This window comes from Athene noctua, chromosome 4 (genome assembly GCF_965140245.1).
Source record: "Athene noctua chromosome 4, bAthNoc1.hap1.1, whole genome shotgun sequence".
Classification (NCBI taxonomy): Eukaryota; Metazoa; Chordata; class Aves; order Strigiformes; family Strigidae; genus Athene; species Athene noctua.
In genome coordinates this window covers 29,553,224-29,566,722 of record NC_134040.1, presented here as the reverse complement: position 1 = coordinate 29,566,722, position 13,499 = coordinate 29,553,224, and the positions used below count along the sequence as shown (strand labels likewise).

The window sequence follows — 13,499 nt, the reverse complement described above, 5'->3', positions numbered from 1 at the left end:
TGGAGGGTTTTTTTCTGCGTTGCTTTATGAAAAGTTTTTCTTTCCCCTAAATTGCACTATTTCCTTTCAGAATAACTATGGCATTTTTGTTCTTAAAGTCGTGTACGCTGTAATTTGAACATTACTTGTATTTGCAGACAAAAGCTGCTTAGTATCCAGTTTCTTATGCTACCTTAACATTAACTCTTCAGTTGGTCCATTTCAGTTTGGCTCTGATTCCTGTAACACTGAAAATGAAAGATAATGCAAAATCTTGTTTCCAATGACTTTTTGCCTGTTCCTGTTTTTAGCATGTGACTTTTCCTGTATCTTTGGAGGATTTATTTTATGCTTTCTACTTGTTACAGTGACTATTAAATCATGGAGTTATATTTTTTGGATGATAAAGTAGTCAAATAGAAGTGCATTGCTGGCTCTCATGTGAACAGGACAGAACTGATAAAAAATGTAGAACATTTGCAGCTTCTGTTACACACTCTAGGCACTTGAATACTGTGAGTCGGTCAAAAGAGGCTGTAAGAATGAGTATGTTTAAATTTCTTTATAGATGCTGTTCTGTATTTAAATATTGACACTTTACATGTTCCGTTTTCACTCTGTAGCCATGAGAACTGGGAACCTTCCTCCCTTACAGGGAAAGGAAAGCTGTGATGGCTGGTATGGTCATATGAATCCAGTATCTAGAGCTTTAAGACCAGCAATGAGAGTTGATAAAATCACAGGAGCTGACAACAGAGCACTGCTTCAACATTAGAAGAGGAACAATATCAAGGATATGAAAAGAGCTGCAGATAGTTTTCATAATCTAACACATTTTCCATAGATGAACTATTGCTTGGCTGGGTAGCAGATTCCTCAGTGACATTCTGAGGACTTCTGCAAGGTCACCTGCTTAGTGCCCTCTAATGACATTCTTTTTGCATTTCATGGTAGTACTTCTCTTTCCACTTCTTACTAGCATAAACACTACATAGTACTTCAGTGTATGGTTTGCTCAAGATATTTTGATGGTTCTGATCCCAACAGTTGTCGTCTACATTTCTTTGTAGAGACCATCACACATAGAAGATACTGGCGGTAGGCTGTTAGCCATAATATTTCTTTACTAGGAGAACATCTGTTAGGTTTGTGGTGACAACAGCAGGAGATACTTATGTCAAGTGCTTATACCATGATTCAGGCTGTTTTATAGACTAGTAACTTAAGATACTTTGTGTCTCAAAGGAAAATTGTGTGCTACCATAGACTTTTCACCCATAAATCTTCATGTAATCTGTCATTTCTGTGCTTTAATATAACAGGCATGTTATTGAAATGACACCCATGAGATCAAATTCTCCCCACATCTTGCAGAAGATAAGCTGTGAATTCTGGTCCAGTGAATTTTTAGTCTTTCTGTAGTCAAATGGGACTGTATTCTTTTTTCCATCATATGTTTTTCTGCTTCTGTAGTTTGAGAGAATCAACTGTGAGCAGTCTGATCCAGCAGTCCTAGATAAACCTAGGATTTTTTAAAAATCTGCACTGAAATTAGCTAGGACTTACTTCACAGTGTATTTCCCTTATTGCAGTCATTACTGAAAGAATGGCACTCGGGTAAGCAGTGGTTAATGGCATTTCATTAGGGACAGAATTTTTTAGCTGTCAGAAGAAATTATCTGACGTTTTAAATAATCCTGTATTCTGACTATATTCTCAATACAAAACCTGATTGCATTGAAAGCAAATGACTAGTTGCCTTAAAGACCACTGGCATTTCCTAACTACGGTGCATGCAGTACTTAATTAAAAAACGTCTTTCTTGAATCACGTTTTCTAACAACAGTGGTAGGAAGGGACCTTGTACCACTATTCTTCAGTTCCTGAGAATAAGTTTTGGTCCAGTGCTGTGCTAAACCTATTTTATGCCAAAATCTCCAGCATTTAGGGTTGGTTTCTTTCAGTCTGCCCACACAGTTCTGCTTCCAAGTCCTCTTACTCTTCCCTTGGAAGAGGACATGAATGTGTTTCTACAAGGTACCTCAGTCTTACAGACTTAGAGAATGATTCAGAGAAACTCTTGACTACAGAGCTGAGGTAGACTGTTTTCTTCTCTTGGCCATTAACCTAGAAGCTTGAAGTGAGCCAAGTGAATCAGCATGTAGCACCCCTCTTTCCTCCTACAGGCGGATTTTTCTCTGAAGATTCCATTATTTATACCTTTAGGCCATATTTATGTCTCTATTGCATTATTTATTAGAACTGAGAGGACAGAGCATGTCTGAAGTTTATGCAGATACCACTGGCATACTAGAACACTTAAAACTGGTGCGTATATTCTTTGTGTATTGCAATATTTGGTGGCAAGAGGAAAAGAAACAGTGTCAGGGAGTATATAAGGAGTAGGTGTAATGCATTTATGTTTATAGGACACTTTATTAAATACTCATTGATGATATAGGAACTATTAGCACTATCTCTAGTTTTACTTCATATTCATCACGGAAATTGGTGTAAAAAACGCAGAAATGTTCAAGTGATGGAAAACTGGCAAAATTGTAAAACTGGAAGAGTTAAGTTGATGCTTGCTGAGTCACCAATGATGATTTTAAATAGGTTTAGTGTTTTTCATAAGGTTTTTTCCTGTAGAGGAGAAAAATACAACATGCTGTTTAGTTGCATATAAATATTTAGTTTTCTGTTATGCAAAACTATCAATTCATGGTGTTTAGAGAAGCATGTCTTTCACAATCCAACATTCTTTTCTTGAGCAGTCATTGAAAGCAAATTTGGATACAACAGTCCCTTTTAAAATCTGTGGTAATATGTTAATGTAAAGATTGCAGTTTACTGTTGCTTTCAGGAGTTGACAAGAAAAAAAATGTCTGAGGTTCTCCTTTAGTATGAACATTTGCCTAAAGTAGCTAGTATCCGCAATGCCACTAGACTTAAGAAAAAATTTCCCACAGAAACAGAGGAACATAAGAAGCTCACTGTTTTCCTTGGCACACATTTAATGTTTCTCCTAGGTTAACTCTGAGGCATCTGTACAACGGTGGTGGTAACTGCTCTCAGTTATATAGTTGTGCTTGGGATGATTAAGATCTCGTGTACCTCCAAATATATTCAATATTACCTCCTCCTCACAAGAAGAGTAAAAAAAATTGATGCTGAACACTATTTCTGTGTGTTTACTCAATTCTTTAAGAATACAGTTTTGTTGTTTATTGGTAAACATTATTTTACTCCTAAGACAAACTCTTTGTGGAGTCATGGCTAAGCATTTACCTTGTAGACTTACCTTGCTCAGCATTTACCTTGCATTTACACTGGGTAGAGTGGGGCACTTTTGCCTGGGATTTGCAAGAAGTGCATCTTGATTGGGAGTCACTCTTTTAGGAAAACAAGCTGGATCTTATGTTTGTTTGTCTTGAAGAAACTGGGTCAGCTCCCAAGTGCCCCAATCACTAGGGTGTGTAGTGATGGTCCTGCTTCCTATTATCTGGCCCAGCAGAACTGTGTTCTTTTTTACAGAATATTATGAGTTCAAGGGATGATGTGCTCTGATTCAGGAGGAGTCTGTGTTCAGGTGGTTGTGATACTCTGAGTTGTAGATCTAATTTTAACTGCTTCAGGCTGAAGAGGGAATTGAATTCAACAGCCTCATTTCCTGCAGAAGCACTGTAACCACTGCACTGTTAGAAAGGGCAATTTTATGCCATTTTCCTCTTTTTTTTTTTTTTTTTTTTTTTTGGCTATGCTTTCAAAAGCAGTTATGGCAGCTGTGTTTGGGAGATCTGTATTCATAACAGAGCTGTGTTATTCCTCTGTTACCTGCACTCAGACCTCCCAAGGGGTCCTAATACAGGCTGTACAAATGAAGGTGATGGAATTCAGGGAAGACTGCCATGAGTAGGTGCTAAGCTGCTATATTCCAGCATGACCATAAGCAGAACTTCAGGCAGACTTTGAAGACTTCAATATAAAAATGTAGACAGGTGTGGGCTGCAGGAAGTTACATAGTCAAGCAGGGATTGTCTAAATGTCACTTGGATTTAGATTCCTAAAAACTCACCTAAATCCTTATCTTTGTCAGTGCCTGGATATCTGAGGTGCTACTTGTGGGTAAGGGCAGTAATTTACCTGAGATATCCCAAAATCTTGGATTGCAGCATTTGCAACTTCTGAATAAGCTGTTGAATAAAAAAAGGAGTTTTAACAACCAATAAACTCTCTCTGACTTTCTTTATATTTCTCTTGTTGTGGAAAATGGTGATGATCACCTTACAGACTTTGTCAACTCACCCAGGCTGTACCTTTTCAATAGACAGAGCTACCACTCTTTTATTCTCACCCTGCACTGGCAGTTTCAGGTGTTCATATAACTCCGCCATCTTTAAGCTTACCGTTGACTTACTCCTGCTTGCTAGGAGTAGTAGGAGGAGTAGTAGCTTGCCCAGTAGTAGGACAGTGTTGAGTCACTGGAATAGGAAGAATGTTACCAAGGGAGATACTGCTAGCACCTCACACCATAGTGGTGCCATATGCATTCTTCAATGTTACCCAGTTTTTGAACAGTGGCAGTAGCAAAAAACCTCATATGGGACACTGCTGTGGCTGGGTCTCAAGGAGGTCGGATAACATGTGATGCTTAGCAGTATCAGAAAAGGTACATACAACTACACAAATGCAGTCTTCTTAATTTCTGCTGTCTGATAGTGTCTGCACTGTGTAGGGGTGTCAGAAATAGATGATAATTCTAATATTATCAGCAAGGAAAGTTTCCTTACAAATAGTCTTTGTGCCATACTGGAACAAGAGACATTGCAGAATGATGGAAAATTACACTGTAAATCCCACTTATGCCTACAGTCTCCTCAGTCAAGGCAGTAAAATGAACAGTGAGGTTGAGGGGGTATAAATCTAGTCTCTGTGCAGGAATTCCTTAAGAAACAGTTCAACTTCCATTTGTGCCAGTCAGTCTGGGAACCTGTTCTTCACAGAAAGCCGCTTACAGCAGAGCCATCCGAAAGGATAACCCACAGAGACTGGCATTTACAAGACCAACAATATATATGTTGTAGACCTCAGTCTCTCGAGGTTCTTTGGGGAGAGGCTGTCAGGGTGATGGATGCATTTACACTCTTGTGTCCTGTCACGACCAACTTCTATGTGATTGATCTTCCTGACAAAGAGGATAAACTATAGTCATCCTTTGGGAAGACATTGTCTGCAATTAATAATCCTATCATCCAATTTCACCTTATCATGGGGAAAACTGTAATTATTTTTAGTCAGTTTTGAATAAAGTTGTATTAACTTTATAACAACAGTTTCAATTTTGCTATTAAATATGCATTTGGAATTTTGTTTAAAAGGTACAACATTTTTCAGGTATATGAGCTCATAGTCTTAATGGAGTTATATTTCGAAATACATATATTAAATACATGTTTAGGCTTTTGCAAAGGTTTGTGACTTTTTGTGCAGATTAACTGAATTCAGAAAATAGTTTTTCTCTATTCTTCTATATTCCATTTATAGAACGGAAATTATTAGTTGCAAACTCTATAGAATACTGTGATAAGTTATAATTTTATAAGGTACTTAAAAAAAGAGACAGTATTATTGTGCATAATAAGTGGAACAGTCCTTATCCCTTCTATAGTCACTTAAAGATTATAATAGTTGCTTGATTCCTTAATAAAATAAATATAAGAAGATGGAGCTCTTGAATAATTAGTAATGGATTATTTTTTAATTATGAAATAAGCTGTATTTAGCCTTATTGCTTAAATTTATTTTGCATTTTACATTTTTTCAAAAGAAATGCCTATCCAACTTCTAGTTCATCAGAAATGTTTAGAAATTTCAATGCATCTGTAAATCTGTGGATATTGGGTGAACTAAACTAAATTATATGGATTAGCTAGGCTGTCCACCAAAAAGAATTTACCTACAATTTTTCATTAAGAATCTAAAAGCCGTTTATAGCATATATTAAATCATATAGCTGTTCTGTGTAATGGGGAGGACTGCTGTTGAAAACATAGGAGTTACTAATTGACACCAGAATGATAAAACGGCTTTTTTTTGTTTTTCAGGTTTTAGGAACAGATGAAGATAATATGGGGGATGGTTGTTCTCAGAAACTGGCTTCTGCCAAGTTCCTTAGACTTTTGCTTCTAATACTGATTCCATGCATCTGTGCCCTTATCCTTTTGCTGGTGATCCTGCTTACCTTTGTAGGTGAGTGCTAATGGTGTAAATAATAGACACATTTTTTAATTAATGAGACTACAACTGAGACTGCATTCTCAAGTGCTCATGTAATTGTGGACGTTAAAGATACATCTTCGCACATCTACCTAAAAAACTAATCTACCCAGTGACTTAACAATGTTTGTTGCAGAGAAATAAAGACGCTATTTAGATTTATATCTTTAAACCGTATGTAAGGTACTGAAGAGGAATCCTTTTCTGAATTCCTCAAAGTAGATTTTTGAGGAGCACACTGCCCTGAGCACATAGTATGTAGATGGTTTTCAGCAATCCTTTTACAAGTACAAAAAGATACTTACATTAGAACTTTAGGTCACTGACAGTGGAATGGAATATTTATCCCTTTATGTCACACATTGTTGTGCAAATCTGATTTTTATTTTCAGGTGAAAAGTTAACAAATAACTAACTAACTAACAGAAAAGCCACAAATATTTCTGAACAACCTACAGAATATTACTGTTTAACTAAGGAAAAATACGTTCATTTCTTCTAAATATGAAAATGTATCAATGCAGAACACCAGGTATGTTTTGTGGAAACTTGTTCTAGGTATATTAGATTTCATAATGGCTTAGTCTGTTAACTAACTTTGCCTCTGTTACAGAATGAAAAGATAATAATTTATTACCAAATTTTTTTTTAAAAGCCTTACCTTTGTTACCTTTAGAGAACCTGACATATCATTAAACTGCTTCAACTACAACATGAGAAAGACAGTAATGCTAGGTTACAGCATTACTTTTTCAGGAAAATAAAAGTAAAAATATCATCTGCTTTCAGTGCTGAGGGTTTCTGGGATTTTTACTTCTTTTTTTGTTAATGAGAATATTTTCTAGTTGAAATTCCTTAAGTACTTCAGAAGCACATCTGTAACAAGTGGGGTAATGTGTGAGGTATGTAGATACAATTTCCTATTTTAACCCCCCAACTTCAATATACATTATACAATCAAACAGCAAGCACAGGAGGAAACAAAACACATCTCAGAAGCACCTTCATCACTGTCAAAATCAAGACAATTTAAATCTGTTTTCTCCATTCAGTCTGTAAAGGATTTGCAATAAGACATTGTAGGCCTGTTCTTTTCATTTAGCTTAAGTTAGGGAAGTAAAAAAAAACAAAGCCAGTGAATGTTATGATTGACAAGTAAGTCTTGGGATGTATCTTTAAACTAAGAACAGTCTGAAGTGCATTAAGATCAAGTAAGTCTGACAATTAGGAAATATGATGCCATTCAATTTACTTTCCTTATATTTAACATTCCATTTGTATCCTTCATATCCTCTGTCCTAGATTTTCATTCTTTGTTGAGAAAGCAGATAAAAAAGCAGGTGTATTTACGTCTGCTATACTCATTCTCCTCCTCTGAGGCATGTATTGACATAACACTAATGAAAATATATGAATTCCGCTGGGGAAATGGGACCTGTTCCGATCCTACTTAGGTAGCAAAAATCAGGACTATCTCCTCTTAAGTCAATGTATTTACTGTAGGGTGAAGAATAGGCTTGGTGTTACTACTCATGTCTAAAATTGGCAAAGCTTCCTTCAGCATCTGTTGAATTAGCATGATTATAATTTAGTATTCTTCTTTCTCAGTTATCAGATTTCATTTTATGTGCATTGATAACCTAGAAACAAATAGATCTGATGACTGGAATTAAATGAACAACTTATGTGGGCATTTTTAAAGTATGTGTAATATTTCATATGCACATGAAAAAGTGTGCATGCACCTTAAAACTTTATTACTCACTTTCCTTACATCTGTTTTGTTGCCTGCATGTCTTTGCAAGCACTGATGTTGAAGGAAATGAGAAGTTGGTATGGGTGGAAGGAGACAGGTAGAGCAATACAGTTACATTGTAGTAACAGAGAATATCCTGCTCGAGGTGTGTCACGGGGGCCTGTTGCCAGAATATGCCATTAATCAACCTTTCAAAAATTATTTACCATCAAAGTATTCAAGATGCAAAGCCCTTGAAAAAGTTACTTTGTTAGAACTGTGTACAAAGAAAGGACAAAGCAAATTATCAGTAGAGGTACACATTATTTTGATTAAAGATACAAGAGACTTTTATGGCCCATGGAAGAAAATACCAAGCTGAGTTGTTTAGCTCTTATATCTCTTAAGTACATACACTCTGTCTCTGCATGCTCTTCTGTTTCTCACCAGGAGTATAGCATGCTTGTCAACCTGAAGAAGAAAACTGTAGTGAATGAATGTTGTTTCAGTCATTGAAGTGAAGGCAGTACCAGTTGCTATGAAAGAAGTCTAGCCTTTAGACCGTGACCATAATAATTTGTTGATTGCCTGTGTTACATCAGAGGGCAGGGAGGCTTAGGAATGGTGCTTTCTTTGGACTGTTGAAGACCTAACATGCAAGACCTTGACCATGAATACCTAACTCAGCAATATAAATTTGAAGGGGGGAGAAAAAGATAGATTATACCTGACTAAAATTATTGATATCTTACAGTTTCATCTGATCCATATAGACACCAAGAGCCTTCAAATAAGACTGGTTCATATTTTTTTCCTGGGGATTATAGTTAGTATAGTATAGTAAACTTTCATTACTTTCTAGAAAAACAAATAACTGAATCCATGGTTTGAATAGCTAAATTTTTCTTTAAAATGGAGAGATGTAATATCACCTTCAATTTATGTTAGAATCTGTAGTTTGTGTCCCATTTTGCTTACATGGTTTGCAAACATTACAAAGGTGAAAATTTGCATGTTTGTAAGAATGAAAAACCTCTGGCGTTTTAATGCTTTTCCTTGCAGAAAGGGAGTGTTCTAAACCACTTGAAACATTGTTTTTAAAAAGTCCCTCAAGGCTTGTGAGCATTATACCAAATTAAATATTGTTTTGATTGTAACATAATTTCTTACCCTTGCAGTTATTTATCTGGGAAAACAAAATGCTTTATACTTACAGTTCAATAAAAGAAAACCAATCATATTTATCTTATAGTGATAAATGCATTTAGTAGTCCTATTGGTAGATGTCCCATTCTGCCCATTCCTTCACATCAGTATCCTCAACTCATACGTAGGTGGTCTTCTAGCACCTCCTGTTAACAGCCATCCACAACTTAAACTTGTCTATTGTTTTCTGTAGAATTCAGAACAAGTCTTGTGACACACGTAAAGAATGGTTTCATGTATATCAGACTTTTACAGTCTAGATGTAATTTTTGGGCATGTGATCACACTGCAGGACCACATCAAATAAGCCTGCGTATCAGGCAAGCAGCTTATCCTCTTTATCTATGCACAATGTTAGGCATTCTTGCATTTTGCAAAACAATATTTTAAAAATCTGTTAGTCAACACTGGTGGGAATGAGGATTAAAATGAAAGTCTCTAAGATGTTGACTAGGGATCTGCAAATAATTGATGTTTTGGTTCTCTCACCATCCTTATGTTATCAGCATACAGTGTTTATATTTTGGCGCTGACATGTATTTTGAGATTAATTTTGATTTGCAGTGGGAATTATTTTAAGTGTTATTTGTGATGGGTTGTATTTAGAATTTTCATCTTACTCTCCTTAAATACAAAGCTCACTCTAATAGCTGTGTTTTTGTAATCCTTTTATAACTATGAACCAGCTTGGGCAGTTCTCAAATCATTCTGTTGTTTGGGAAATCTATAGCAAGATTCTGTCCACCTGAGGGATGCTGTCAATGTTCTTGCATGCAACTGGTTGAATAAGGATCATTACTATTGTATTATCTGTGAGACTTGTATTCTCCTTTCCCTTCCCCTCCTGAGAAAACAGAAGGAGCTGTGTCTTCTTCACAGAATAAACATCAGGAGAAGTACATTACAGTAAAACTGCTAGGCTTAGCCTTGTGACTGTTAGATCTTCCACATTCATAAGGTAACACGTATATGTCAAGACTTCTGTATCAGTTTGGGAACCCAACTGTACTGGCCCATAAGGCACTTTTTGCCACACAGAGAAAGTTGAGAGGTTTCATGGAGTTGTAGTCTAGAGTAAAAGGATCTTGATCCCTGAATCGTTTGGATGTGCTGGTAGTTCTCCAAGTGATGTTGAGCCGCAAGGCATATGACACATCCTGAAAATCTAACATGACTAGCAGCATGGAGATCCAAAAGTTAAAATTGTGAAAGCAACATGAAATTTAAACAATTTTATTGTCAATCAATGGCAATATTTGCCATAAGACGGGTGTCTAAATTTAGGACTTTAACGGTAATGTATAAATAAACCATTTGTTCCTGGGAGTTTTTCTAATGGAAGATGGTGATCATCAGCTAAATGATCTTCCAGTTTTTTAATTTTATCTTGCCAACTGTGGTGGTGCAACCCCCCTCTCGTGGGCTGCTCCATGCTTATTGCAATTTTCCCCTCCTTGGGTCACATGATAACCTAAGATCAATAGGGAAAGGTAGGGAACCAGAGCATAAAGGCACTGCCTTATTGCCAACTCCCACCTCCTCTGTTGCTTGGGAACAGACCACATGCCAAAGGCAGTAGACCAGAGAGTTGAGGTGCCCCCCTTAGCCCACCTGGTTTCTGCCCCCTCCTCTCCTACCATTTGAGAACAAGAACAAAGGCAGGGGACCAGAGCATTAGGGCGCTCCCTTAGTCCTCCTTGTTTCTGCCCCCCTCTCTTACCCTTAAAGAACAATAGGAACCATCAATACCTGCTGACAGCCTAGTACATCTGTATTTGGGTTGTGGCCCAAATAGGGCGATACCAAAAGTCCCAAGATCTAGCAAGTTCTGGGCTTGCACAACTGGTAGAAACTATCAGAATACTGTGTCATCCGAGTTGGACCAAAATGGAAAAATACCCTACAAAAGTCAGTTATCTCAGATCCTATAAAAAGCGAGACCCTTTGAGCTCTCCTGGATCTCAGTGGGCTGTGACCAGCATCTCTCCTGAGCTGGGACGCCTCTCAGGCTCAGACTTCTCGAAGTTTGAAGATTGTCTGCCCACAAAGCCGATGGAAGGCCAGGGTGAAGTCAGACTTCTCAACTCTCAGTTACTGCTTGTTGAGAAGTACCGATGCATTGTAAGTATTTGTTCTGAACTCTTCCATCTACCTCTTTACCTATCTATGTGCTTGAATACACACATTTGCCTTCATGAGTGTGGATGTCTCTATATTTCACTGGATATCCTTGTATTTCTGCGCTGGTTTTGTGTGTGTGTGAATGTATTTTGTGTGTTTATACTTTTTTTTGGATTTAGAATACCTTGTAGTAAGTTAGTGTGAATCTTGTTATTCTTGAGTCTGTAATCATTGCTATTTTAATCATAACATATTTTACTAAATTACTTTGTTAATCATAAAATCAATCAATCATTAAGTGTTGCTAACATTTAATCTATGATCTAGCTCACACCATGAATAAATCTTAAATTGCTATTAAATAATAACCGTGTGAGGCACTTTCATCCACAACACCAACACACCTATATTATGGGAAATGTCTAAAGGACTTTATCCCAGAGCATCCTGTATTTCACCCATTTATAAGAACTAATTTAGTCTGGTAAGACTTCTTTAAAGATATACCTGGAATGTTGAAAAAAAAGAAAAGAATCTATGAATACAGCTCCAGGTCAGAATGTCTGCTGTGAGACATCACTGAGGTCAGTGGGGAATTGTGCCTGTGATCTAGATTATAATAATGAAAGACTGGCAGTTCATCCAGCACAGATGGACAGAAGGTCACAGTGACTGAAGCATGGATTCTGGTGTGGCATAACTGGTTCCCAAGGAGCCCATGGAGCTTTATTCATTAGCCAGCGCAAAGTGGGTGTTTAACACAGGCACAGAGTTGAGGATTGGTTTCTGAATTGCTATAGAACCATTATGTATGTTACATTTAATTTCTTTGGTTAAGAAAATCTTTATAAATAAAAATTTCTAGTTACATGATACATCATGCTCAAGAAAGAGGAAAAAAGAAATACACCAGATAATATTTTTTTATTAGGCCACAGTGTTATGACTGTAACTGGGAACTTTCAGGCAACAACAGCTGTTAATATGATAGGTAGCTACTGTCCCCCCCTCCAGTCCTTTAGTATGATCCTGATATTTTTGCTGAGACTGTTGCCTAAAAGCCACAAGCTGATGAAAGGGAAAATCTCTCCTTTCTGCACAGGAGCTTAGGAGCTCGCTTGGTTCTGCAGCTTCTTTAAAAGATGGCTTCCACAAAGTCTGAGTTCCATTTTATCTGGGAACTGATCCATTATTTGCATAAGACACTTGTTAAGTTGCATTAAAAAAAAAAACCAAAACCGACAACTGACCTCCTATTTGGCCCCTTGAGCAGCCGGTAAGCAGTTTAAGGTAATGTCTTTACTTGACAGGAGGAGCAGGATAAAGCCTGTTACTGCAGCTCCACTGATGTGCAGTGGTTTGGTATGCTATGGGACCTCCATATTATCAGTGATGTGCACATTTCTTCAGAGTGCAAAGTCATAGGGACAGACCCTGCAGAACAAATCTCAGTGGGTATGTGCTGGCTAGTTAGAGTAGTGAACCAGGGTTTTATTACTTGTGTAACTGCCTCATCCATTACACATACTTTGGTAGGCTGCTTTGCTCTGTTTCATTAGCTTTTTTAACAGACTTGGTGTTTTGAGATTTCCTGCTGTGAACCGCTAGAAATCACCCACACTATATGCTGCCAAAATCTCAATTTAATAGCTTGAACAGTGTGACTGTCCATTTCAGATCTTTAAAGAAAACATTAATTCCCCAATAGTGAACAGCAACTGGAAAATGATCAGTAAAACTGTTGGCAAAGCATTGCTTTGTACTGAATGAGCCTGGTGCCAGTTTCTTGGTTTTGTACCAAACACAGTGAAGGCTGGAATGCTGTGTATTTCTGTCATCTGGACATGTCCAGCTGTAGCTGGAGACACAAATCCAAAATGGTTACAGCTATTTCTCAACTAATTAACTATCTGCCTTATGATTTACTGGCTACAGCTCTGTATGGACTCACATCTGAAAAATAGTTGGCTATAGTGTGCATGTAAATTGTTGGATATAATGTGCAAGTATATGTGAAAAAAATGCACGTTCTGTGTATGTTGTATGGCTGTTAGCAGACATTGATAGAGAGTAATTCAGTTATCATTATGAAGAGACTAAGATCTGATTGTTTTAAGGCATTGCACTGTTTTCTTAGGTATCTTGAAATTTAAATAGTTCACTCAGGGTTTTTGATGCTGTA

The 13,499-nt window shown here is 37.2% G+C and overlaps 1 protein-coding gene across 2 annotated transcripts in view; it reads left to right on the top strand.

Moving 5' to 3' along the window:
• Positions 1-13,499, top strand: part of CORIN (corin, serine peptidase) — a 179,254-nt gene that overhangs the window by 12,943 nt on the left and 152,812 nt on the right. For both annotated transcript variants that reach the window (XM_074904747.1, XM_074904748.1), the window contains exon 2: positions 6,084-6,228. In XM_074904747.1, coding sequence (XP_074760848.1) covers positions 6,084-6,228 — 145 coding nt within the window. The remainder of the gene's footprint in view (positions 1-6,083; positions 6,229-13,499) is intronic.